We start from the raw sequence: 24,751 nt of genomic DNA, 5'->3' as shown, positions 1-24,751 counted from the left end.
CGCCTCTAGCTGCCCTGGTTACCGTTGGTGTTTGCGAATTCCCTGCAGCGCCGGTTTTGCCGCGGACCCAGCCCCGCGGCCGTTCCACACGCGCGCGTCGGCGTCACGTGGGCCGAAGCTCCCACGCGGACGCCGGCCGGCGGCTGAGGCAATAGGAAAGCGCTGCGGCTACCGCTAGCCCACCGTCTCCGCCCCAGGGCTGGCGCGCGGATAAAAATGGCGAAATGGGGGTTAGCCGGCGGGGAACCTGACGGGATGGGGCACGGAGGTGGCACTGATGTGGAATCCTGCTGAGGTGGGCGCAGTTGAGCTGGCGACCTCGGGCCGGCGGCTGACAGCGCAGACCACGGAGTCCGGGGGTCGCCGAGGGCCCCGCCGAGCGCCGGAGGCAATGGACGAGCAGAGTGTGGAGGTGAGGGGCGTTTCGGTGCGTGGCGGTTGGGCTCCTCGCCATCGGGGAGCCTTTTCTATCCGGGGCGCCATGCTCTCGCCTTCCCTGTGGGAGGGAGGCTGGCCCCGGGCTTTCTGCTGCCCTCAGGCTGCCAGGTGCTGAAGCTGTTCCGCAGTCAGGTGCTGAGAGTTTGCAGCGCTGCCTTGGCCCGTCTGCTCGTCCCTGCTCGCAGGTTGAGCCTTTCCAGAGCAAAATTGCAAATTCATCGGAAGGACTTGCCCCGCTTTCGCGCCACGACTTGCTCGGAATGATTAAACATTTTCACCCTCAGCGGTCCATTTTGTAGGATATGCACACACTTCTCTCATACACTACTAGTCTTAAAGACTAGTTTCCAGCATTGGTTCCTGTAAAATGACTTCATGGTTGGGCTATTTCCATGAGAGCTAGAAGCATCAAAAAGATTGCTTTTTGAGGGGGATACAACTATGATATGTATTGATAATTAAAATTTGAACCTTTCATACACTAAAATACAATGTAATTTTGGCTTTTAAAAAGTAAGAAGGCCGAGCATTGGTGGCGCACACCTTTAATCCCAGCTTTCGGGAGGTAGAGGCAGTCCAGTTCAAGCCGGGCTTCAGGACAACCCAGAGAAATCCTGTCTGGGATGTGCGTGTTGGGGGGGGGGGGGGGCGGGGAAGGTGTAAGAGGTAACTTACTGAGTGAGCACTGCACTTGAGATTAACCCAGTTCACTCAATGGTTTTCTCAGAGCAATTTAGAGTTCCCTTCTCTCAGGTTCAGGCTTGCAGTAATGGTTAGAATCATTAATTACTTTTGTGAAAGTCATATAAAGGTTTTGTAAACTTTGCTTTTTTTTTTTTTTTTTAAGGAGGGTTTAATCCTTTTGGGATGGAGTAAAAACAAACGTCATTCTGCAAAAATAAACTTGAAATATACAGCAGCAGTATTTTTAGCTTTGTTTTTTAATTTTAACTTGTCAATTACTTTCAAGATAGAGTTCTCTGAAACTTGCAAAGAAGAATGGTATTGTGGGTTTTTTTTTTCTGTTTACAACCTTTTAAAAACCTTCCTGTTTACAATTTTTTTTTATTGGTCACTAGATGTCATAAGTGACACTAAAATTTTTAGTGGATGCAGATTCCCGGGCTCACATAATTAGTTGATTACATCAGGACAGAAATTCGGATTCTGAATTAGTTTCTCTTTGGACCAGAAAACTTTGCCACTAACCTAAATATCTTTCCAAATATGTTTTTATTTATTTTGAGTGAGCCTAGATAGGCATTCCTTGATGTGTTCGTGCGGCAGTCAGAAGAGCTGTCAGTTCTCCTACCGTGTGGGGCACCTCGGATGGAATTCAGGTCCTCGGGCTTGCTGGTCCAATCTTTGCTGCTCAGCCACCGTGCCAGCTCCTGCTTATCTTTGTGAAATTTTCCTCTTGTTTGGATGTGGTGGTGCATTCCTTTAATCCCCGCCCTTGGGAGGCAGAGGCAAGCAAATCTCTGATTTCTAGGCCAAGATGGTGAGTATAGGGAGTTTTCAGGCCATCCAGAGCTCTGTAGTAGACTGCTGTCTCCTAAAAACAAATCCCTCTTTGTAATTACGAAAGCCATTCATCTCTTTTGTGAAGCTGCAGAACTAGTAAGTTCTCATTGTGTATTTAGTCATGCAATCTTCCTTTGCTTCTTACTGCTACACACAGCTTCTGTACTACCATGTGTTTCTACATGCTGTCTGTGTAACTGCCATAGTTTACTTAATGTACCCCAGGGAAGATATTTCTACATAAAGTTTGTATTTGCAGTTCTTGTTTTCCTCATTGTGTGTGTGAGTGTATACATGTGTGTGTGTGCACATGTGTGTTCATCATGGTGCAAGTGTGTGTGTGTTTATGATACACATATGGAGGTCAGAGGAGACCCACTAGTAATTACATTCCACCTTTTGTTTGAGACAGGCTCTCACTGGCCTGGAACTTCACCAATTAGCCAGGCTAGCTGGCAATGAGTTTCTGGGGATCTGCCTGTCTCTGTCTCCTGTCTTGCCATAGCTGGGATGGCATACACCTGCCACCATACTGGATTCTTCCTGGATTCTGAGAATCCTAGATTCTTTTGTTTCCAAGGCGGGCTCTTCACTGACTCAGCCACTTTCTTAGTCCATATGTTTTCTTAGGGTCATCGTCAAGCTTGTGCATGTTTTCCAGATACTAGGGCTGGACACTATCAGCCCCAAGTGTAAATGCTGGGTCAATTGTTTTCTTTCTCTCTCTTTTCCTTTTTCTTGAGACAAGGTCTCACTGAGTAGCCCAGGGATGCCTAGAACTCACTATGTATAGTCTCAGACTGGCAGAGATCCTACTGCCACTGCCTCCTGAATGATGGGATTAAAGTTGTGCACCACTATGCCTGACCTTGTTTTTTATCTTGCTCTTTACTCTTGATTTGGTGTAATCTGAGAACCTCACTGTATCTTTTGTTTTCAGAGCATTGCTGAGGTTTTCCGATGTTTCATTTGTATGGAGAAATTGCGGGATGCTCGGCTGTGTCCTCATTGCTCCAAGCTTTGTTGTTTCAGCTGTATTAGGGTAAGTTGTATTTTTTTTTTATGTACATTCAGTTTTTGTTAACTGTTTTGTTTTGTTTTGTTTTGTTTTTGAGACAGGTCTTACAGTGTAGCTCTGGCTGGCCTGGAATTTACTCTGTAGACCAGGCTGCCTTCAAATTCACAGAGGTCCACCTGCCTCTTTTTCCTGAATGCTGGGACAAAGCTTTGTGTATTTGGTTTATATGTACTGTAAGTATTAACCATGTCCCTTTTTCTTTTTCTTTTCTTTCTTTCTCTTTTTTTTTTTTTTGGTTTTTCGAGACAGGGTTTTGGAGCCTGTCCTGGAACTAGCTTTTGTAGACCAGGCTGGCCTTGAACTCACAGAAATCCACCTGCCTCTGCCCCCTGAGTGCTGGGATTAAAGGCGTGCGCCACCACCACCCAGCTTCCCTTTCTCTTACCATATTTTGCATCCCTTTAAAATGTTTCTTTAATAAATGTTTCTCAACAGAGCACCATTTTAAAATGTACATTGTGTGTGTATGTGTTGCTTGCATACATGTCTGTGCATTATGTGTGTACTGTGCTCCTGGAATCCAGAAGAGTACATCAGATCTCCAGGGAGCAGAATTACAGACAGTTATGAGCTGCCATGTTGGTGGTGGGGATTGAACCTGGGCCCTCAGAAAGGCAACTAGTATTCTCAACCATGACAAGGTGATTTAGTACTTAGTAAGTCAACTACTTGTTTCTAAGCCTGGCGATTCGAGTTAGTTCTACAGTGTAAGAAGAGGACCAGCTAGTTCAGGGTGTCCAAACCTTCACAAGCACACAAAGAAAAAGAAAAAGAGAAAAATGTCCCTTTGTCTAGAGTAATCTCTATAGCATTCAAATGATTTTCTTCTAGTCACAGGACTAGCAGATATTGGAGCTGCATTGAATCTTTTTAAGATTAACTTAATTTAATTAAGTTTGTTTTAGAGTTCAACATATGAAACTGGTTGTCACATTGGTAAATGGGGAAACTTAATCTTTCTTAGTGTTGTTTCCTTAGCTGTAGGATTTAGGTGAATAATCTGCCAAATGACTAGTTGGGAAATAAGTGAAAAGATAATTGAGAAGTTAGAAAATATTACCCTCTTGTGAAGTTTTGTTCTAGTAGTTTATCACCCAGTGTACATGGTCTTTTAAATTATGAAATGCAGCTACAGAGATGGATTGCTCTCCATCACTATGGTGAAAGCTTGGTGGCGTCTATCTAGACTGAATTTCTTTGATTAAGGGCTTGGGAGTGCTTGAAAGTTTTGAAAGTGCCTGTGACCTCTGGGGATTGTGTTGACCTTGCCAGTTCTTTGTTACCTTTTCCTCTTCCTTCTTTCTAAATGCATTTACTTACTGTGAGATACTGGATTTACTTTTGCAGCTCTAGCTATCATCTATATATGGGTCCTGGATCTAGTCCTTTAGCATTGGTTTTATTTATTTTTGTGTGGGGTGTTGCTAAACATGGTGACCAGCAAGCACTTTACCACGAAGCAATGTTTTTAACACAGCATTGACTTTTAAGATGTCTTACTTCATTTCGTTCCAGAATCTTGAACTTACTTAGGATAATTTTTTTCTTTTCTTTTTCTATTTTTTTTTTTTTTTTGAGGGGGGTGGTTTCAAGAAAGGGTTTTTCTGTGTAACAGCCCTGACTGTCCTGGAACTCGGATTTGTAGACCAGGCTGGCTTCGAATTCCCAGAGATCCACTTGCCTCTGCCTCTCAAGTGCTAGGATTAAAGGCATGCACCACTGCCGCCCAGCTATGTTATTTTTTTCAAACTGACCCTGATGTCTTTTTGTCTTTTGTTTTGCCTGTTATTCAGACTGTTAACCTTGGACACCAGTGACTTTTTTTTTTCCCTCCAAGATAGGGTTTCTTTGTGTGTAGCTCTGGCTGTCCTAGAATTAGCGAACTCACAGAGATCCACTTACCTCTGCCTCCCAGCCATAGTGCTTACTTATGTTTTTAGAACTGATTTACATGCCCATAATGTGTACCTTATAATTAGTTTGCTTTTTACAAACTAAATTTGGTACTACCTTAAACTTCGTGGTTTGTAATTAGTTATATAAAAAGAAATCACTGCAGCTTACTTTTGAGAGCGGAGTGATGGCGTTATTATAAAGACTACATCTTCGTGAGTTATAGCTAGCCCTAGAATCCCTTGCTTTCCTTTGGGAGAGTAGCCTCTGAACTATTTTGGGATAAATTCTATCCCTTTGAAAATTTGTTCCTGTGATGGTAATGATGGGTAGTAGATTGCCTGTTATTTCTGTATCTCCAAGATAAATTTAGGCACTAGAGAGTTAAACTCATTAAATGTAGTTTATAATGATTAGATATATAAAGTAATGATGTTTTTATAATCAAACTTTAATTCTTTTGCCTCCTCAGCGCTGGCTGACAGAGCAGAGAGCTCAGTGTCCTCATTGTCGGTGAGTGCTTTGCTGTTTGCAGATATGGAAAATGGTAAAAGAGGATGCCCTGGGGTGCATAAATGCAAACTCTCCCCTCCCCTCCATCCCTGCAGTTTCCCACATTTCTTCCTTAGGGATAAAGCTGAATAGAAGATGATGAGTAGACTTAGAAGCAGAAGTGCAGGAACTGGATCCCTGGCTACATTTTATGTGTTGTGTAGTGATTGTGTAGCTTAACATTTTTTTTTCTTTCCAGACAGGATTTCTCTGTGTAACTGCACTGGCTGTCCTGGAACTCATTTTGTTGACCAGGCTGGCCTCGAACTCACAGAGAACCTCCTGCCTCTGCCTCCCAAGTGCTGGAATTAAAGGCGTGTGCCACCACTGCCCGACCTTCTTAACTTTTTAATTTAAACAAAAAAAATGTAAGCCAAGCTTGGTAGCTCAACCTGTGATCCTAGAACTCTGGAGGCAGGAGTTTTGCTATGCATTTGGGGTCAGCTTGACTATAGTGTGAGACCTTATCAAGTGGAAAAAAACACTTTCAGAAGAAATGGACAGGCATGCTCTCTTTATATGCCAGTGGTGGTGTATATTCTTACATACCTTTTCTTTTTTCTGTCTTTTTGTAGTTTTGGGACAGGGTCTCTTTGTGTCACTCTGACTGTCCTAGAACTAACTTGCTTAGTAGACCAGGCTGTCTTCGAACTCACAGAGACCCACCTGTCTTTGCATCCTGACTGCAGGGATTAAGGCATAAACCACCATCACCTGAAAGTTATATACCTTTTCTTAAACCAGACAAATATAGTTCTTGCTGTTTGTGATTCTCTTGCTTGTCATTTGTTTACTCTTCAGGATGGGTTCTCGTGTACCCCAGTCTGACCTCTACCTGTAAGGGTACTTGACGTCTTGGCAACCATGTTCTGTAGTGATAGAATTTACAGGAGTGTGCTCCATACTTAGGTTTGTTTGTTTATTTATTTATTTATTTTACTGATTTTTAGTGAGCTCTACATTTTCTCTGCTCCCCTCCCTGCCTCTCGCCTCTCTTTCAACCTTCTCTCATGGTCCCCATGCTCCCAATTTACTCAGGAGATCTTATCTTTTTCTACTTCCCATGTAGATTAGATCCATGTATGTCTCTCTTAGCGTCCTCATTGTTATCTAAGTTCTCTGGGGTTGTGAATTGTAGGCTGGTTTTCTTTACTTTATGTCTAAAAACCACATATGGGTGAGTACATGTGATAATTGTCTTTCTGGGGGGTTACCTCACTCAATATGATGTTTTCTACCTCCATCCATTTGCCTGCAAATTGCAAGATGTCATTTTTTTTCTACTGTGTAGTACTCCATTGTGTAATGTACCACATTTTCCTTATTCATTCTTCCATCAAGGGCATTTAGATTGTTTCCAGGTTCTGACTATGGCAAACAATGCTGCTGCTATGAACATAGTTGAGCACATGTCCTTGTAGCATGATTGAGCATCCTTTGACTATATACCTAAAAGTGGTATTGCTGGGTCTTGAGGAAGGTTGTTTCCTAATTTTCTGAGAAATCACCACACTGACATCCAAAGGGGTTGTACCAGCTTGCATTCCCACCAGCAATGCAGAAGTGTTCCCTTTATTTCACAACCTCTCCAGCATAAGTTGTCATCAGTGATTTTGATTTTGGGCATTCTTACAGGTGTAAGATGGAATCTCAGAGTTGTTTTGATTTGCATTTCTCTGTTGACTAAGAATGTTGAGCATTTCCTTAAGTGTCTTTCAGCCATTTTAGATTCCTCTGTTGAGAGTTCTCTGTTTAGGTCTGTACACCTTTTTTTCTATTGGATTATTTGTTTTTTTGATGACCAATTTCTTGAGTTCTTTGTGTATTTTAGAGATCAGACCTCTGTCTGATGGGGGTTGGTGAAGATCTTTTCCCATTCTGTAGGCTGTTGTTTTGTCTTGTTGACCGTGTCCTTTGTTTTATAGAAGTTTTTCAGTTTCAGAGGTCCCATTTATTAATTGTTTCTCTCAGTGTCTGTGCTGTTGGGGTTATATTTAGGAAGTGGTCTCCTGTGCCAATGCGTTCAAGTGTACTTCTCACTTTCTCTTCCATGAGATTCAGTGTGGCTAGCTTTAAGTTGAGGTCTTTGATCCATTTGGACTTGAGTTTTGTGTATGATGATAGATATGGGTCTATTTTCATTCTTATTTATTTATTTATTTATCATGTATACAATATTCTGTCTGTGTGTATGTCTGCAGGCTAGAAGAGGGCACCAGACCCCATTACAGATGGTCGTGAGCCACCATGTGGTTGCCGGGAATTGAACTCAGGACCTTTGGAAGAGCAGGCATTGCTCTTAACCACTGAGCCATCTCTCCAGCCCCCTATTTTCATTCTTCTACATGTTGATATCCAGTTATGCCAGCACCATTTGTTGAATATACTTTCTTTTTTCCATTTGATAGTTTTTGCTTCTTTGTAAAAAATCAATTATTCAAACATACCTAGATTTATAATTGAGTTTTTCCCCCTCCTAAAGTCAGTGGGAATATTTCACTGATGGTGTGTGTGTAAGTTATTTAAATGTGTTTGATAACTCTATAGGATGGTGTTCATATTGAGAGACATTTTCTAATTATTTAGTCAACAGTGCCATATTAGTTTATGCGAAGAGCACTATAAACTAGAATTTGCTGTAGTGATTGTACTCTACTACATACATTCCAGTGTGGCTACCAGCTTTATGTGCCTATGGAGCACTTCAGTTGTGTCTAATGTGATTCGTAATAACATTTTATTTTTTTATTGAGACAATCTTGCTTTGTCGCCCAGGTAAGCTTTGAACTCTTCCTCTTGCCTCAAATTCCTGAGTGTTGTCATATTAGACATTTTTTTTGTTGTTCACTTTTTGGTTTGGTGCTTGGGAGAAGGTTTCTTGTATAACTGTCCTGGCTGTCCTGGAACTCGCTCTGTAGACAGGGCTGGCCTCAAATTCACAGAGATCTGCTTGCCTCTGCCCTCTAAGTGCTGGGATTAAAGGTGTACACCACAAGTAACTGGCCCATCTTTTTTTTTTTTTTTTTTTTTTAAATGAAATAGCCACATTTGGCCAGTTATTGCCATTAATTTCTTGTTGTTTTGGTGGTCTACGGCTTGAACTCAGGAAGTAACTTATACTAATAGCATTTATATGCTGCTCCTGAACTATATTCCAGGCCCATGGCTATCATTTTATACAGTCCAATAAATTAAAAAGTTATAATTTAAATTATCGTTGTTATTGTTTGGTTGGTGCAGCTTGTTGTGTGTGTGATGTATGAATATGAGAAAAATAAATTACAAAACATACTTTTCATTGCCTCTTTGCTTTTTTGATACAGAACCTCCCTGTGTAGCCCAAGCTACACATTATTATTTACATGTATTATTATTATGTAACAGAATATATACATTATATAAATATATATTTATATTACTATTTATTGTATTTATATTAAATAATAACTTCTTAGTTCACTCAAATGGGCCTTAAACTCTTCAGTTCTGTACCCTTGGTGGTAAGATTACAGATGTGCTTTTCCATACTTGGCTTTTCTTACTGTTTTAATAATATTGTGGTGTCTTTTGAGGAATACTTATTTTAGAAAAATCTTGCTTGTCTGAGCTAGAACTTACATGTGTATGGATTTTCTTTTCAGTGCTCCACTCCAACTACGGGAACTAGTGAATTGTCGCTGGGCAGAAGAAGTGACACAGCAGCTTGATACTCTCCAACTGTGCAGTCTTACCAAACACGAAGAAAATGAGAAGGACAAGTACGTGCTTGGTCTTTTGTTCAGCAGTTAATACGCTATGCCATGTGCTGTTTTCTAGACAGAAGTTTCTGTCCCGCTCCCTCCTGGAGCCATTCATTCCCAAAGAAACACACAGAGGCTTAAATTAATTATAAACTGTTTGATCTTTTAGCTCAGGCTTGTTATTAACTAGCTCTTACAACTTAAACCATAATTCTTATCTATGTATAAACACATGGGTTGGTACTTTTCTCAGCAAGGCATTCTCATCTTGCTTCCTCTGCATCTGGTTGGTGACTGCATCTGTGCTTTCCTCTTCCCAGAAATGTGTTAGTCTTGTCATCCCTTCTATACTTCCTGCCTGGCTTCTGGCCAATCATTGTATTACTAAACTAACACGAGTGACAAATCTTCACAGTGTACAAGAGTATTATCTGTACACAGCAGTTTTATTGACACTTTATGTATCCGTATGCATATGTTTAAATGATTGACTTGTGTGTGTACCTGTGTTTGTACTGGGAATTGAATCTAGGGTCACATGCATGTGAAAGTGCTCCCTGACTTGAAGGTCTAATGACGCTGTATTGATAATTTTCTTTTATCTATAAGTGAGAAAGTTAATGCTAACCTTTTAAATTCTTTCATTTGTTGCTTAATATCTAAAGTTTTTCTTTATAGATTGCTTCTGTATTTATTTCATGACCACTCACCCACAGAGAAGCACAAAGTACTGCGCTATATTAGTAGGTACAAAGGCAAATGAATAGATGATTTCTATTTAACTGATTAACGGGAAAACAGCAATAATACAATGGTATGGGCTTGTTTGAAAGTACAGTGGGGGGCTGGAGAGATGGCTCAGTGGTTAAGGGCACTGCCTGTTCTTCCAAAGGTCCTGAGTTCAATTCCCAGCAACCACATGGTGGCTTCAAACCGTCTGTAATGAGATCTGTTGCCCTCTTCTGACCTGTATTCATACATTCAGGCAGAACACTGTATATATAATAAATAAATAGATGTTTTTAAAAAAGGAAGTATAGTGGAAGCAAATTTTGGATAAAAAAGAATGAGGCATTATATTGCATGTTACAGATATCAGTCATGCCTGTATTAGGGTAATTAGAAACAGATCAAAAATAGAAAGTTAGAGATTTCAGGAATGTTAAATTTTAAAAAATAACTATAAATAGTATGTTAAACAAATTTAGCATTATTATTATTGTTATCATTACTATTATATAGAAATAAAAGCATGGGGGCTAGAGAATTGAGTCAGTCGTGAAGAGTGTGTATACTGCTCTTGCAGTATACATCCCATCACTCATGTTATGTGGCTCATAACTCCCTGTAATACCAGCTCTAGGGGAATCCAGTGCCTCTCTTCCATGGGCACCTGCACTTAACATACCCACAAACAGATACATGTACACATAATTTAAAGTAATAAAAAGTAATATATTTTTTTTTTTTTAAAGAAGCAAAGTAAGTGACCACAGGAATGGGAGGATATTGAACTGGATTGTTCTTGGTTTTGTGTGTGAATGTGTGTGTGTGTGTGTGTGTGTGTGTGTGTGTGTGTGTGTGCACGTGTGCCAGCTTTTACTTTGTATCCCAGATTGACCTTTAAATCACTTTATAGGTTAGCCTTTCTTCCGCTTCAGTCTCTCTATACTGTACTCTCCGGTATAGAGATTACAGGTTTGTGCCACTTTGCTCGGTTGATGCTAAACGAGTCCATAATTATATAAAACTGAGTATTATTCTACTACTGTTCTAGCTAAACTGCGCTTTTTTTTTTTCCCTGATTTTGTTTTTTGAGACAGCATTTCTCTGTGTGGCTGTCCGGGACTTCACAGAGCTCTGCCTGCCTCTCCCTCCTGAGTGCTGGGATTGGAGCGTGCACCACCGTGCCTGGCTTACTAAACTGAACTGTTAAGGCTGTTTATTCAGCATTATGGTGGTCATACCAAAAAGAGTAATTTAAGTATAATAGCACAGCTCATCAGTGACTTCTTGAACATTTTTCCCTGTGGGTTGATGAGATATCAATGTTTAGAAAAGTCCTTTTTGTTGGGCTTTTACTTTTTTTCGTTAGTGCCTCTCATAAAAGGAATAAATGTCCCACAGTTTCCTAATCTGGCAATCTTTTGTTTTGTTAATTTTAAGCCTTAGCTTCCCATGTGTATTACAGATCTTGGGTTATTTTATTTATCAGGTAAAGTAAGTATCTATATTAATATGGTTGGTGACTGGGTGGTTTAAACAGTGGGATTTTTTTTTCCCTTCTGTAGTTTTAGAGACAGGAAATCCAAGATCAAGGTGCTTGATGAAAGGCTGGTTTCTCGTGAAGTGTCTATCCTTGACTCATACATGGCTGCCTTCTTACTAAGTCACTTTGATGGTTAAGACCTCATTGTAAGAATTTTGGGGAGAGCACAGTTATGTGTGTCACAGAATTGAACTTCGTTGTTTCCGTCTCATCTGGTCCCACAGCAGTTCAGTCCCAAAGAAACACACCGGCGTTTATATTAATTATAAACTATTTGGCCTATTAGCTTAGGTTTATTATTAATTAGCTCTTACAACTTAAATTAACCCATAATTCTTGTGTATATTTAGCCACATGACTTGGTACCTTTTATCAGTAAGGCGTTCTTGTCTTGCTTCCTATGCGTCTGACTGGTGACTGTGACTCTGCCTTTCCTCTTCCCCTAATTCTCTTAGTCTGGTTGCTATCCCTATACTTCCTGCCTGACTACTGGCCAATCAGCATTTTATTAAACCAATACTAGAGACAGATCTTTACAGTGTACAGAAGCATTATCCCATAATAAGTTGTATGAAAAGTACGTGTACATATACATACATGTGCTTTTGTCAAAAGATTAATATAAGTCTTTTTATTAAGCAGTAGTGGAATAGCATTTATTGTATATAGTGATAAAAGGAAGTGGTGCATGTATTTTACTTAGAAAGAAATCTGCAATTTGCTTGTTTAAGGTTTAGATTAATGAAAAAAGTACTTTAACAATTTTGTTCATGTGTAATTTAACCTAATTCTTTGAAGCTGTTGAATGCATTTTACCTTTTTTATGATGCTTTAACCATTTCAAATTGAGAGATCTGTTTGCTTTAGCTTAGAAGTTTCTTGAAAATTATATTTCAGTTTTAACTTTTCTTTTTATATTGTATAGATGTGAAAATCACCATGAAAAACTCAGTGTATTTTGCTGGACTTGTAAGAAGTGTATCTGCCATCAGTGTGCACTTTGGGGAGGAATGGTGAGCAGAACAAATTCAGCATATACCCTTTGGTTTAGATACTAGAAGACATTGGTACAATTAGTTGATTAGATGGAATAAAGCATCATTTTACTTTGTTGGGTGAAAAACGTTCTGTTTTATGCATTTTAGAGGTATTGTACCTTCTGCTGTTCCAGAAGATGCTTTTTGTTTAGGAGTGTTGATATAGGATGGATACTGCTTTCATAGCTTAATGTCTATAGAATATATGTTCACATTTAACTTTTATTTTTCTCCTTCCCTCTTTCCTCCTTCCTTTTTTTGTGATGTTGGCAATTGAACCCAGAGCTTATGCTTGCTGGGTCAGTGCCATGTCAGTAAGTTACATCCTCAAGCCAGGACCAGTGTCTTTGATATGGGTACTGGTCAGTTGATCTTTACACTTTAGATGCTTCTGAAGTAATGTGAGTGCAAATAGCTATATTATCTAACATTTTTATTTTTTAGTTTCTTTTTCTAATCTTGTTCAGAGGCCCTCACTGTTCCAGGGTTATTGCATCCTCCCACTTTAGCCTCCATGCAGAGGTGGGACTACCAGCATGCAGTCTTCTCCTTGGCTTAAAAGATGTTTGATTTTTTTTTTTTTTGAGACTGGATCTCACTATGTAGGATAGACACTAGCCTTAAACTTCAAGTTTTTCTGCTTCAGCTTCCCTAGTCCTGAAATTATATGTATATAGTGTCTGTCTAAAATTTTTTTTTTATTTTTATTGAGCTCTACATTTTTCTCTGCTCCCCTCCCTGCCTTTCCTCTCCCCTTCAACCCTCTCCCAAGGTCCCCATGCTCCCAATTTACTCAGGAGATCTTGTCTTTTTGTACTTCCCATGTAAATTAGATCCATGTATGTCTCTTAGGGTCCTCATTGTTGTCTGGGTTCTCTGGGATTGTGATTTGTGGGCTGATTTTCTTTGCTTTTTGTCTAAAAATCACTTATGAGTAAGTACATGTGATAATTGTCTTTCTGTATCTGGGTTACCTCAATCAATATGTTTTCTAGCTCCATCCATTTGCCTGCAAAAATCAAGATGTCTTTATTTTGGCTAAAATAACAACCTACCTTTATCAAGTCTGAGGCATTCATAGTAGCCTTCCTAGAAGCAGCTTTTGCTTAATATCTGTGTTCCGTTACTTAATATTCAATTAAATAATTTATATTTAGTACAACAGCATACATAGTTTGAGATTGAACACAATAAGAGTTTCTGGTTTTGTCCGTGTTGGAGATTCAGAACCTCCCATATGCTAGAAAAAGTGTTCTATCATTGGATTCTAACCCTAGACTAAAACAATAGATTCTTAGTGGGGAAGTAAAAGCTTATCTACATCAGTTATTGCCTAACTCTCATGTTAATTCTGGGACTTGATCATTGTGTGGCTATTAGGCTGTGTGTTTTACGGAGAACATGTCAGTGTGAGCTGGTTGAGTAATGCTCAGTCTAAAGAGCTTTGTCTGAGTTTGAATTCTTATGTACTGACTGGAAAATATTTAAATGCCGCAGTTTGTTGTCTAAGCTAGTTTTATAAGAGGCTCAAGAGACATCCTCAGAATCAACATTTAAAAATATTCATATCAGGGCTGGAGAGATGGCTCAGAGGTTAAGAGCACCGACTGCTCTTCCATGAGTTCAGTTCCCAGCAACCACATGGTGGCTCACAACCATCTACAGTGAGATCTTGTGTCCTCTTCTGGCATACAGAAAGAACACTATACATGTAATAAATAAATAAATTTTTTTAAAAAACCACATCAGCTGGGAGTGATGGCATATGCCTTTAATCCCAGAACTCAGGAGGCAAAGATAGGTGAATCTCTGAATTCAAGGCCAGCCTAGTCTACAAAGTGAGTTTCAGGACAGCCAGGGCTACATAGAGTCGTGGGATCTGCAAGGTTACTCAACAGATCAGTTGACATTTAGAAGGCCAACCCAACAGAGATTTACACATCTGATGGAGGTTGAATTCAAGTAGGCATGGCTCGTGAAAAATACTGCCTTTTGAATAGCTGGCTGTCTCTAACTGCAGATTCTTTTGTTTGATAACATGCTCCCCTGCAGTGTATAAGTCCTTCAGAGATTTATAGTGAACTAGGGCGGTATTGCAGGTGTTGTTATATCGTAGTCCCTCAAGAAATTAATAGCACCTGATTAATCGTGTCCAGATATTATTTTTTAACCACACTTAAGAAATATAAAATAGTACACAAATTCTTTGCCTCTTCCTTAGGTCTCTTCATTGGTTTAGTTTCTTCCCTTTTTAGCCGTGGTAGCGGCCCTTTAAGAGGTGACTGAGAGCTCCTCGTGGCTGCAGCTGTGGTGAGCTACAAACCAGTTGATTAAGTTGTGCTACATATCTTCAAAGAATGCCTGTGCCCTGAGAATTTTCCTTGTAGTTTTTTTATTACTAACAAGTTGTTAATGAGTGAATGTTAACACACACACACACGTACACACACACACAAGCACACACACACGTACACATGCTTGGGAATTGGAACAGCATAAGAAATAAGATTGGGAATTAATAAGATTGGAAGAGTAAAGAATGTAGAAGGAAAGAAAAATTTAGGAAAATGAAGAAAAGAGTGTAATTACAACAAGAATGAATTGGAACAGACATTTGTAACAGAGAATTAGAATTGGAATAGGAGTTAAGATAGAGAATTAGAACTAAGAAATTAAAGCAGAACTATAAAGAGACATGACTGGAGCTCCAAACATGTGAGTCTTTTCCTCAGGTTAGAGCTGTCCTGAGACCCCTTTTGCTACTCTGAGGCAACCTAACCAAACCCTGGGAGCAAGTCGGTTTCGATAACAGAGAAACTCTGTCTTGATGGAAAAAAAAAATCCACATCATATAGCTGAATAGTTGGTTCAACAGTTTAGAACACTTGTTGCTCTTGCAGAGGACCTGGGTTCAATTTCCAGTCCTACATGATGGCTTATAACCATCCATAACTTCATCTATATAACCATCTATAACTCCAGTTCCAGGGCATCTTCTGATCTCTGTGGGTACCAGGTGTACATGTAGTATACATACATAGACATTCAGGTAAAGGCTTCATACATATAAATACAAAACAAAACAAATTCACAATTTTTTTGAATTTACACATCAAAGACCATGGTGGGATGCTTTTGTTAAACAAGATACACCTGACAGGGTTTCTCTGTGGGCTGTCCTAGAACTCTTTGTAGACCAGGCTAGCCTTGAACTCAGAGATTCTTTGTCTCCCATGTGGTGGGATTGAAGGTATGTTTTGCCATGACTGTCTAGTATTTAGATTTTTGATGGATTTGCTACATTTTTCTAGGTAAGTTTTTGGGAGCACTGGCTTTTGTTAAGAAAATAATGGTGATATAAAAGATGAAATTCATTTGAAAATATTTACTAGTTGATTGTTGTCCATAGAATGCTAAAGAGAAATGTAAATGTAGCTGGAGTGCATGAAACCTCCTGACACTACTCATATTGACTTCTGTAGCATGGTGGACACACGTTTAAACCTTTGGCAGAAATTTATGAACAGCATGTCACTAAAGTGAATGAAGAGGTAGCCAAACTTCGTCGGCGTCTCATGGAACTGATCAGCTTAGTTCAAGAAGTGGTAAGATTACTTTTACATGAGATTGATAACCTTTTTTGATTCTATAATGTATATTATATAATTTATATGTTGAAAGTCATATAGTTTATATGTTACATGAGAGTCATATAACTTAGATGTCAAGATTTTCAAAGTTCAAAGATTGATGGGACAATAAACCTCAAGTCTCAGTCAGCTTCAAACAGTAGAAGAATTTGTACCCATCACTCTGGCATATAGGGATCAGTTGGAGCCTTAGAATTGCCTTTTTACTTCTTTCTTTCAAGATCAAATGTATTTTTTCTTATTATTGTGTGTATGTGTAACTGTGTGGGCGTACTTTTGCTATGGTGCACATATGGAGGTCAGAGGACAACTTTGTGGATTCTGGGGAGTGAACTTAGGTTGTCAGGATTGCACAGCAACTCCCTTAAGGTTCTGAGCCAATTCTCTAACCCAGGAATTGTTCTTTAGAGATAGAGAATCAGTAGCGAATTAGAAAAATCTACTTGTTATTGGGTAAATTGATGTCTAAGTAGTGCTATTATTGACACTGTGTTTGCTGGGGTAGTGGTGCATGCAAAGGCCTGGGTCATCCTTGGGTATCATTCCTCAGGGTCTCTTGCTGCAAATTTGTAGTCAACAATTAGTCGAGGCTGGTGGGCCAGCAAACCTTAGAGAACCCCCTCCCCTTCTTTGCCTCCACAGCACTGACTTTTGAATGTGGATGCTGGTAGTCAAACTTAGGTTCACATACTCACATAGCAAGCACTTTATTAACTGAGCCATCTACCCAGCCCCAGTATTGACTTTGTAATCATTCAGTTTTTCAATCCCCAGCTTTTGGGAGGATTCTGCTTCTAGTTAGTGAAGTATTTTAAAACATTTATTCTTTTTGATTTATTTTTTTGTTTTATGTGTATGAATGTTTTGCCTTTGTGTTTGTGTGTGCACCATATGCATGCCTGGTGCCCTTGGAGTTCAGAAGTAGGCTTTGGATTTCTTGGAACTAGAGTTATAGTTGGTTATGAGCCGCCATGGCTCTGTGTGTGTGTGTGTGTCTGTGTGTCTGTGTGCTTGTGTGCGTGTCTGTGTGTGCGTGCGTGTACGTTTGTACGTGCCCCTACTACCTACTATGACCTGTGTTCGGAAGTCAGAGGACATCTTGAAGGAATTGTTTTTTTCTCTACCATGTAGATTCTAGGGATTGTGTTCAGGTTGTCAGGGTGGGTGACAATCATCTTCACCTCCCAGGCCAACTTTCTGACCCCAAATTTATGGATTTTTTTTTAAAGCATCTTTACCTGTGCAGTACAAACAATTAAAATTTTGGCTATGAATTTTAAAAAAGTAATTAATGGATTTTAAGAGTAATCACAATGTTTGCGTTATGTTCTTGTTTATCTTCCAGGAAAGAAACGTAGAAGCTGTAAGAAATGCAAAGGACGAGCGTGTTCGGGAAATTAGGAATGCAGTGGAGATGATGATTGCACGGTTAGATACGCAGTTGAAGAATAAGCTCATAACGCTCATGGGTGAGTACTTTAGTCTGCTGGAGAGCCTGGTACCCTGACCTTGTTTGTGCCGCAGTCTTTAGGAGTAAATTGATGAGTTGTTAGGACTAAAAGGAATCTTAAGATTTTAGGCAGCTCCATGCTGTATAATCTGGACTACAAATCTGACTTCTATTGAGAAATTATCAAAGAGAAAACTTTTTCATAGGCACTATATGAGAATCCTAGATAGTCTGTGAACCTCAGTGAATAGGTAGCTTTTTTTCTTCTATAACTAAGAAAAAAAAAATCACTATCAATGTCTCTTTTCCTTTTATTCTGTCTTCATTGAAAGTGAAATACTGTTGGGTGTTGTTGACTTTAATCCCAGCACTTGGGAGGCAGAGGCAGGCGGATCTCTGTGAGTTCGAGGCCAGCCTGGTCTACAAGAGCTAGTTCCAGGACAGGCTCCAAAGCTACAGAGAAACAAAAAAAGGTGAAATACTAAGCTGGGTGGTGGTGGCGTACACTTTTAATCCCAGCACTCAGGAGGTAGAGGCAGGTGGATCTCTATGAGCTCGAGGTCTACAGAGTGAGTTCTGTGATAGCCAGAGCTACACAGAGAGACACTGTCTTGGGGAAAGGAAAGAGTGAAATGCTGATGTTTGTAAATATGAGCCATCTTAGCTTTTTCTGAGAGTTTTAAATTCAAGGTGTTTGATTTTACGTAGATCTTACCTTAAATATAAATTATATTTAATCATATTGCTTACTCTTTGGGTTCTTCAAAGGTTTTTTCATTCTTCTTGGGTTGTTTTTTTTTTTTTTTGATTATTGTTAGTTTGTTCATTTATCTTTTTAAAGATAGACTCTCATTGTGTAACCTCAACCAATCTGGTCTAGAACTGGCTTAAACTGTAATCTTAAATTATGCAGTGTTTTACTGATACAACTAGCTTTATAATTTTTATTATGACTCAAAATGATATATATAATCCTTAATAAGGTATAGCAATATTTTATGCTCTGTTCTTTCCCAAGGTTTTCATTGTATCTTTCAGTTTGGGTATTCCTGCCTTAGTTCATGGTTGTTTTCATATTATTAATTTATACAATCTGACTTCAGATTGTTTTTTATTTTTTAAAAAGTGGTAGTTTTAAAATATATTGTTTAGGCTTGGCATGGTGGTGCACACCTTTATTTCCCAGAACTTGGGAGGCAGAGGCAGTCTGATTTCTGAGTTTGAGGTCAGTCTGGTCTACAAAATGAGTTCCAAAACAGCCAGGACAGTTACACAGAGAAACCCTGTCTCTTTCCCCTCTCTCTCTCTCTCTCTCTCTCTCTCTCTCTCTCTCTCTCTCTCTCTCTCTCTCTCTCTCTGTGTGTGTGTGTGTGTGTGTGTGTGTGTGTATTCTTTTAGATTGAATGATACTGTTCATTCACCCAGTGGAGCAATTAGAAGAAATCTGCAAGAGAAAATCAGAGTGCGCTTAGGTCCACAGCTGCAGTCAGTCATGTGCATGAATTAGTTCTACTTTTTTCAGGCTTCTAGATCTGTTTGGAACTAGGAGAGGTGACACATGCCTGTATTCCAAAAGTTGTGAATTGGAAGCAGGAAGACCAGGTCTGTTTGAGGTCATGTGCTTTCCTATATAGTTAGTTCAAAGCTGGTCTGGGGTATATAAAACCCTGCCTTACAAACAAACAAACAAACAAAAAAACAACTCTTTACCTTTAACAGACCACACAGGGCTGAAGTTTAAATTGGAGCTTTTATATTATATTTTGTCAGTTTACCTTGTTTTGAGACAGGGTCTCACTGAATGGTCCAGGCTGGTTTTTCATATTCACTTTTTAGCCCAGGTTGACCTCTTTGCTTTACCTTCTAACTGCCATCGCTGGTGTGGGTTACCACGCTCAGCAAGACTTGAAAATGAGTCTTTAACGATGTTGATACATACCTGCAATCAGTTGTAGCATTCAAGGGACTGGGGCAGGTGGTTCATGAGGACCCCTCTAGGCTACACCATGAAAGCCTTTTTATAAAGTAAAACCAGCTGGGAAGACGACTCTTGATGAAGAGCTTGTTATGCAAGTCTGCTGACCTGAGTTCAAGCCCATGAATCCGCATAGAAGTAGAAGGGGGCCAGGCGGTGGTGACGCACGCCTTTAATCTCAGCACTCGGGAGGCATAGACAGGTGGGTCTCTGTGAGTTTGAGGCCAGCCTGGTTTACAAAGCAAATTCCAGAACAGACTCTCAAGTTACACAGAGAAACCCTGTCTTGAAAAAGCAAAAGCAAAAGAAGTAGAAGGGGAGAACCAACTCTACATACATAGTAATCCTCAGAATACACATTACACATGGCACACATTACACACACACACACATACACACCGCCACACACACATACCCACACCCCCACACACACACAATTAAAAAAAGATTCCTGCCAGGCAGTGGTGTCACATACCTTTGATCCCAGCACTCAGGATGCAGAGGCAGGAAGATCTTGGTGAGTCCCAGAACAGCTAGAACTACACAGAGAAAAACCTGTTTTGTCACCATGTCCTTCCAAAAAAGAAAAAACTCCTATTTGACAAGATGGCTCAGCCAGTAAAGGCCCCAACAGTTCAATTTGCACAGCCCACTTGGTGGAAGGAGAGAACTGACTCCCAAAGTTGCCCCCTGACTGCTATACACATGCTGTGGCATGAATGGCACCCACCTCCCACAATAAAAAAAGATTAAAATTGACCTCTCTGTTTTTTCTTGGAGACACGGTCTTACTAGTTTCTGGCTGTTCTGGAATTCACTATGAAGATCAGGCTGGCTTCAAACTCAGAGATGAGATCCACTTCTCTCTGCTGCTGAGTGCTAGGATTAAAAGCACCACTATGCCTGTTTGGTTAAAAAATAATAATAATATTAAGACAAATTAGCTACTTAAAGTATTTTTTACTTTTAATATGATTTTGAATAATTATCAAATGCATGCTTGCATGTAGTCTTGCCTTTTGTTTATAAGTTTTCCTCTTTAATCAACTAAAAATCAAGTATATCAGCAGTTTAGATTTTTAAAATTTAGTTAAGAAATATATGTCTGTATTTGTGGTATATGCATGTGTGTGTAAATACAAAACCTTGGATGTGCATATGTAGTGGTTAAAGGTTAAAGTTTTGGGTATCTTTCCCAACCCCTTTTTATTATTTTTTACTTTTTAAAGATTTATTTATTTTTAATTTTGTGTGGATATTTGTACATGTTAATGCTGGTGCCCAAAGAATCCAGAAGTGAGCATTTGATTATCCCCACCCGGAGCTGGAGTTGGTAGTTGTGAACTGCCCTGACAAGAGTGCTAGGAACCAAACTTGGTCCTCTCCAAGAGCAGTACATACTCTTAACTATTGAGCTCTTTCTCCAGTTTCTCCACCTTATTGTTTTGGGACTGTATCTCTATCCATCACTGAGCCTAGGATGCTGTTATGGGTGTCCTGACTGATCACTGAGTTCCCTTCACCCTCCAGCCCTGGAGTTACAGGCACATACTGCTGTCCTTGCCAGGTCCTAATGCTCCTGGAGCTAGTACTTTACTCATTGAGCCAGCTCCAGGGTCTCTTGATGTCATAATTGAACAACTTCTTGAGTTAGGGTTTTTTCCCAGTTAAATAATTGGCTTTGCCTTTGTGTGTTTTTTTAAAATTATTTTTTGTTTTATTTCTTTATTTATTTTGTTTTTTTCAAGACAGAGTTCCTCTGTGTAGTCCTGACTGTCCTGAATGTTGCTCAGTAGACCAGGCAAACTTAAAGATCCTCCTGCTTTTGCCTCCAAGAGCTGGGATTAGAGGTGTGCATCAACATTGCCCAGCTTGAATTACTTTTTTTTTTTATCATGAAAAGTTATTTTACTTTGTGGTTTTTCTTTCACTGGGTATATGGGATGGGATGACTTTGTCTCCCCCTCACACCAAGACAGGGTTTCTCTGTGTATCCCTGGTTGTCCCAGGACTTCCTCAGTAGACCAGGCTGACCTCAAATTCACAGAGATCTGCCTACTTCTGCCTCCTGAGTGCTGGGATCAAAGGTGTGTACTACCTGCTGATGACCTTGAATTCTTGATCCTTTTGTCTCCATCTCCTGAGTGCTTCTGAAATTAAAAATTTCCCCATACCAGGTTTACACCCAGATAAGCATTAACCTAGAGCTTTGTGCATGCCAGGCAAGCATTCTACCAAACTTTAACCCCTGCCCTGTAAACTTTTAAGATAAATTTTGTAGTCCTAAATTGAATTTTGCCTAAAAATAGGGTTACCTCCAATGTTCTTTTTCACAGCTACCTTTTAAAAATACTACATTTTGCTGGGCGGTGGTGGTGCACACCTTGAATCCCAGCACTTGGGAGACAGAGGCAGGTGACTCTGTGTGTTCAAGACCAGTCTGGTCTACAGAGTTGAATTCCAGGACAGCCAGGGCTGTTCCACAGAGAAATCCTGTCTCAAAACCTAAAAGACAATTATATTCAGCCTCTTAAAGCTCTAGGAAAGTTATTGGGGTAAGTAATGAAGTTTTGCTCAGTTGCTGTGGGTCTCTTAACTGAATATGTTCATAGGACACTATCTCACTCTTAAGTCTGTAGTGAACCTGAATGTTGTTTTTTGCTCTTTTTAAACAGGTCAGAAGACATCTCTTACTCAAGAAACAGAGCTGTTGGAATCTTTACTTCAGGAGGTAGAGCATCAGGTGATGAAATACATTTGTTTATGTGCTGCTGAGTGAGCCTTAAATATTAAATAGAATGAAATAGTCATGGCTGAGCATGGATTATACAGCTGTAATCTCTGGGAGGCTGAGACAAAAGGATCATGAGTTTGATTCCAGCCTATGCTATATAGAACTTTTGAGGCCATCCTAGTCACAAAGTAAGTAGCTAGACTTCATCTCAATAAAATAATATATTTATCTTTTCTTTATCCCTATTCTGTCTGTCTGTCTATCTCCCTATCTACTTACGTAGGTATTCATTGATTCATTCATTGATTGATTCATTCATTGATATCATACTGTGGCTTAAGGTGGCCTCAGACTTTTGGCACACTTGCCTTTGTTTACTGAGGGCTTTGATCACAAGGTGTGGTGAACTGAATGAGATGTCTCATATCATTAGGCATTTGAATTAGTCCCTGGTTGGTAGTGGTGTTTGGGGAGGCTTAGGAGGTGTGGCCTTACTGGAGTAAGTGTATGACTTACAGTGGACTTTGAGGTTTAAAGGCTTCCACCAACCCCTCACTCTCACCCCTGTTTGCTCTGTTTGCTTCCTGTTTGTGATTGGAGATGTGAGTGCCCAGCCCTCAGCTTCCAGCTCTGATTGCCAGGCCTTCCTGCTGTCATGCTTTCCTGTCGTGTTGGTGATGGACTGTTCTCTCTCTGGAACTATAAACCCCAAAGGAAACCCTCCCTTTTTTAAGTTTCACTGGTCATGGTGTTTTATAACAGCATTCGAAAAGTAACTAATATACCAGGACAAGATACTGTGCTCTATTTTAAAATATTCCCCTCATCTGGACGGTGGTGGCACACACCTTTAATCCCAGGATTTGGGAGGCAGAGGTAGGCGGGTTTCTGAGAGTTTGAGATCAGCCTGATTTATAGAACTGATTTATAGAACCCCGTCTTGGAAAAAAAAATTTCCCCCAGACCTTCTGCTGGAGTAATGGGAAAGGAGGAGATAGAAACTATGGCATCAAAAGATTGTGTGCTGTAGTGGATTTTTTTTTTATAGAGTAGGTATTATCTGATTGTTAAACTTTCTAAATAAGGTTTATGATATGTCAAAATAGGAAAATAGGAGGGTTTTTTTTTTTTTTTTTACAGACTTGGAACTTTCTATGTACACCAGACTGGCCTCAAACTCTCAGATATCTGCTTGTCTTTGCCTCCTGAGTGCTGGGAATTAAAAGTATGTACCACCACCATGCCTGGCTAGAATTGCTTTTTCGTTGGGAATAGCCCACAGACATTTGCAAATTTATAAAAGGTAAAATTTTTCCATATGACGTAAGTGATAGCTTTAAGATAGATGATTATTGCCATTTACCTAAATGTATTGATTTTTCCCTTAAACTTAGCATTGAGAAAATACCTGTTGTGTTTAGATAATAGGTATGATTTTAGATTTAAAAAATATTTTAGATATATGTGTGGGTATATGCATGTGAGTGCCAGTTCCTGTGGAGGCCAGAAGAGAGCATCAGATCCCCTGCTGTACTTATAGCTGGTTGTGAGCCACCCAGTGCCGGTGCTGAGAACTTTACTTTGGACTTCTGCAAGAGCAGTATGCACTTTTTAACTGCTGAGACGACTCTCCAGCCCCATTTTAGATGTTTGGGATATACCAGTGAACAAAATGGCAAAAATTCTTGCCTCATCAAATTTATTGGTGTCAGTTAATAAGCATAATAGAGTAAATAAAACATATCTCATAAATACTGTTACATTCACTTGTCTCAAATTTGTTTTTTTCTAATGCTTGTGTTTTAAAGGTGTGTGTGTGTGTGTGTGTGTGTGTGTGTGTGTGTGTGTAGTGTGTGTGAGGGGGTAGGTGTATGTTTGATTGTTCACATGATTCTGATAGTTGAACTTGGGTCAGAGTGGTAAGCACTTTTACTAGTGAGCCACCTCACTGGCCTAGATAGAAATGCTTGTGTTTTTCTGTGTACCTGTTGTGCAGCTGCCCTCCAGGGGTCTCTTTAATGGAAATTTTCTTCTTTTCTTGTGTTGAATCTTTATTTCTTAGTTTCTGTGGCTACTATAGACTTGGTTTATTCATTTGCTTTTGTTTTGCACTTCCAGTAGCTTCCCAGGATAGCTAATCAGAATGAACTTTCTGTTGCATGTCTGAAAACATTTATATTTTGTCCTTATGCTTGATTGACAGTTTGGCTAGTAAGGTTTGTTACATGCATAGTATTTAGTTCTCTTATTTTCTTCTCAGTACTCATTCTTGTTTGTTTGAGATGGGATCTTGATACCTAAGCCTATGGTATCCTGAAACTTGCCGTGTAACACAGAAGGGTCTCCCTCTCATGATCCCCTTGACTCAGCCTTCTAAGTGCTGAAATTACAGGAGTGTGTCCCACACACAG

The 24,751-nt window shown here is 39.7% G+C and overlaps 1 protein-coding gene across 7 annotated transcripts in view; it reads left to right on the top strand.

The window, feature by feature from the left end:
• Nucleotides 1–86: 86 nt before the first annotated feature.
• Trim37 (tripartite motif containing 37) overlaps nt 87–24,751 on the top strand; it is a 131,270-nt gene continuing 106,605 nt past the window's right edge. For 6 of the 7 annotated variants that reach the window (XM_048446790.3, XM_048446787.3, XM_048446789.3 and 3 more), the window contains exons 1-8: nt 87–412; nt 2,903–3,004; nt 5,406–5,446; nt 9,127–9,243; nt 12,420–12,507; nt 16,014–16,136; nt 17,527–17,650; nt 22,282–22,349. In XM_048446790.3, the coding sequence (XP_048302747.1) occupies nt 278–412; nt 2,903–3,004; nt 5,406–5,446; nt 9,127–9,243; nt 12,420–12,507; nt 16,014–16,136; nt 17,527–17,650; nt 22,282–22,349 (798 nt within the window). In that variant the 5' untranslated portion in view covers nt 87–277. The remainder of the gene's footprint in view (nt 413–2,902; nt 3,005–5,405; nt 5,447–9,126; nt 9,244–12,419; nt 12,508–16,013; nt 16,137–17,526; nt 17,651–22,281; nt 22,350–24,751) is intronic. The other variant, XM_048446788.3, reaches the window with a different exon arrangement.

The sequence above is a fragment of the Myodes glareolus genome, chromosome 9 (assembly GCF_982192425.1).
Source record: "Myodes glareolus chromosome 9, mMyoGla1.1, whole genome shotgun sequence".
NCBI classification, from domain to species: Eukaryota; Metazoa; Chordata; class Mammalia; order Rodentia; family Cricetidae; genus Myodes; species Myodes glareolus.
Note: the sequence above shows the minus strand (reverse complement) of the source record. Positions and strands in the feature narration are given on the sequence as shown.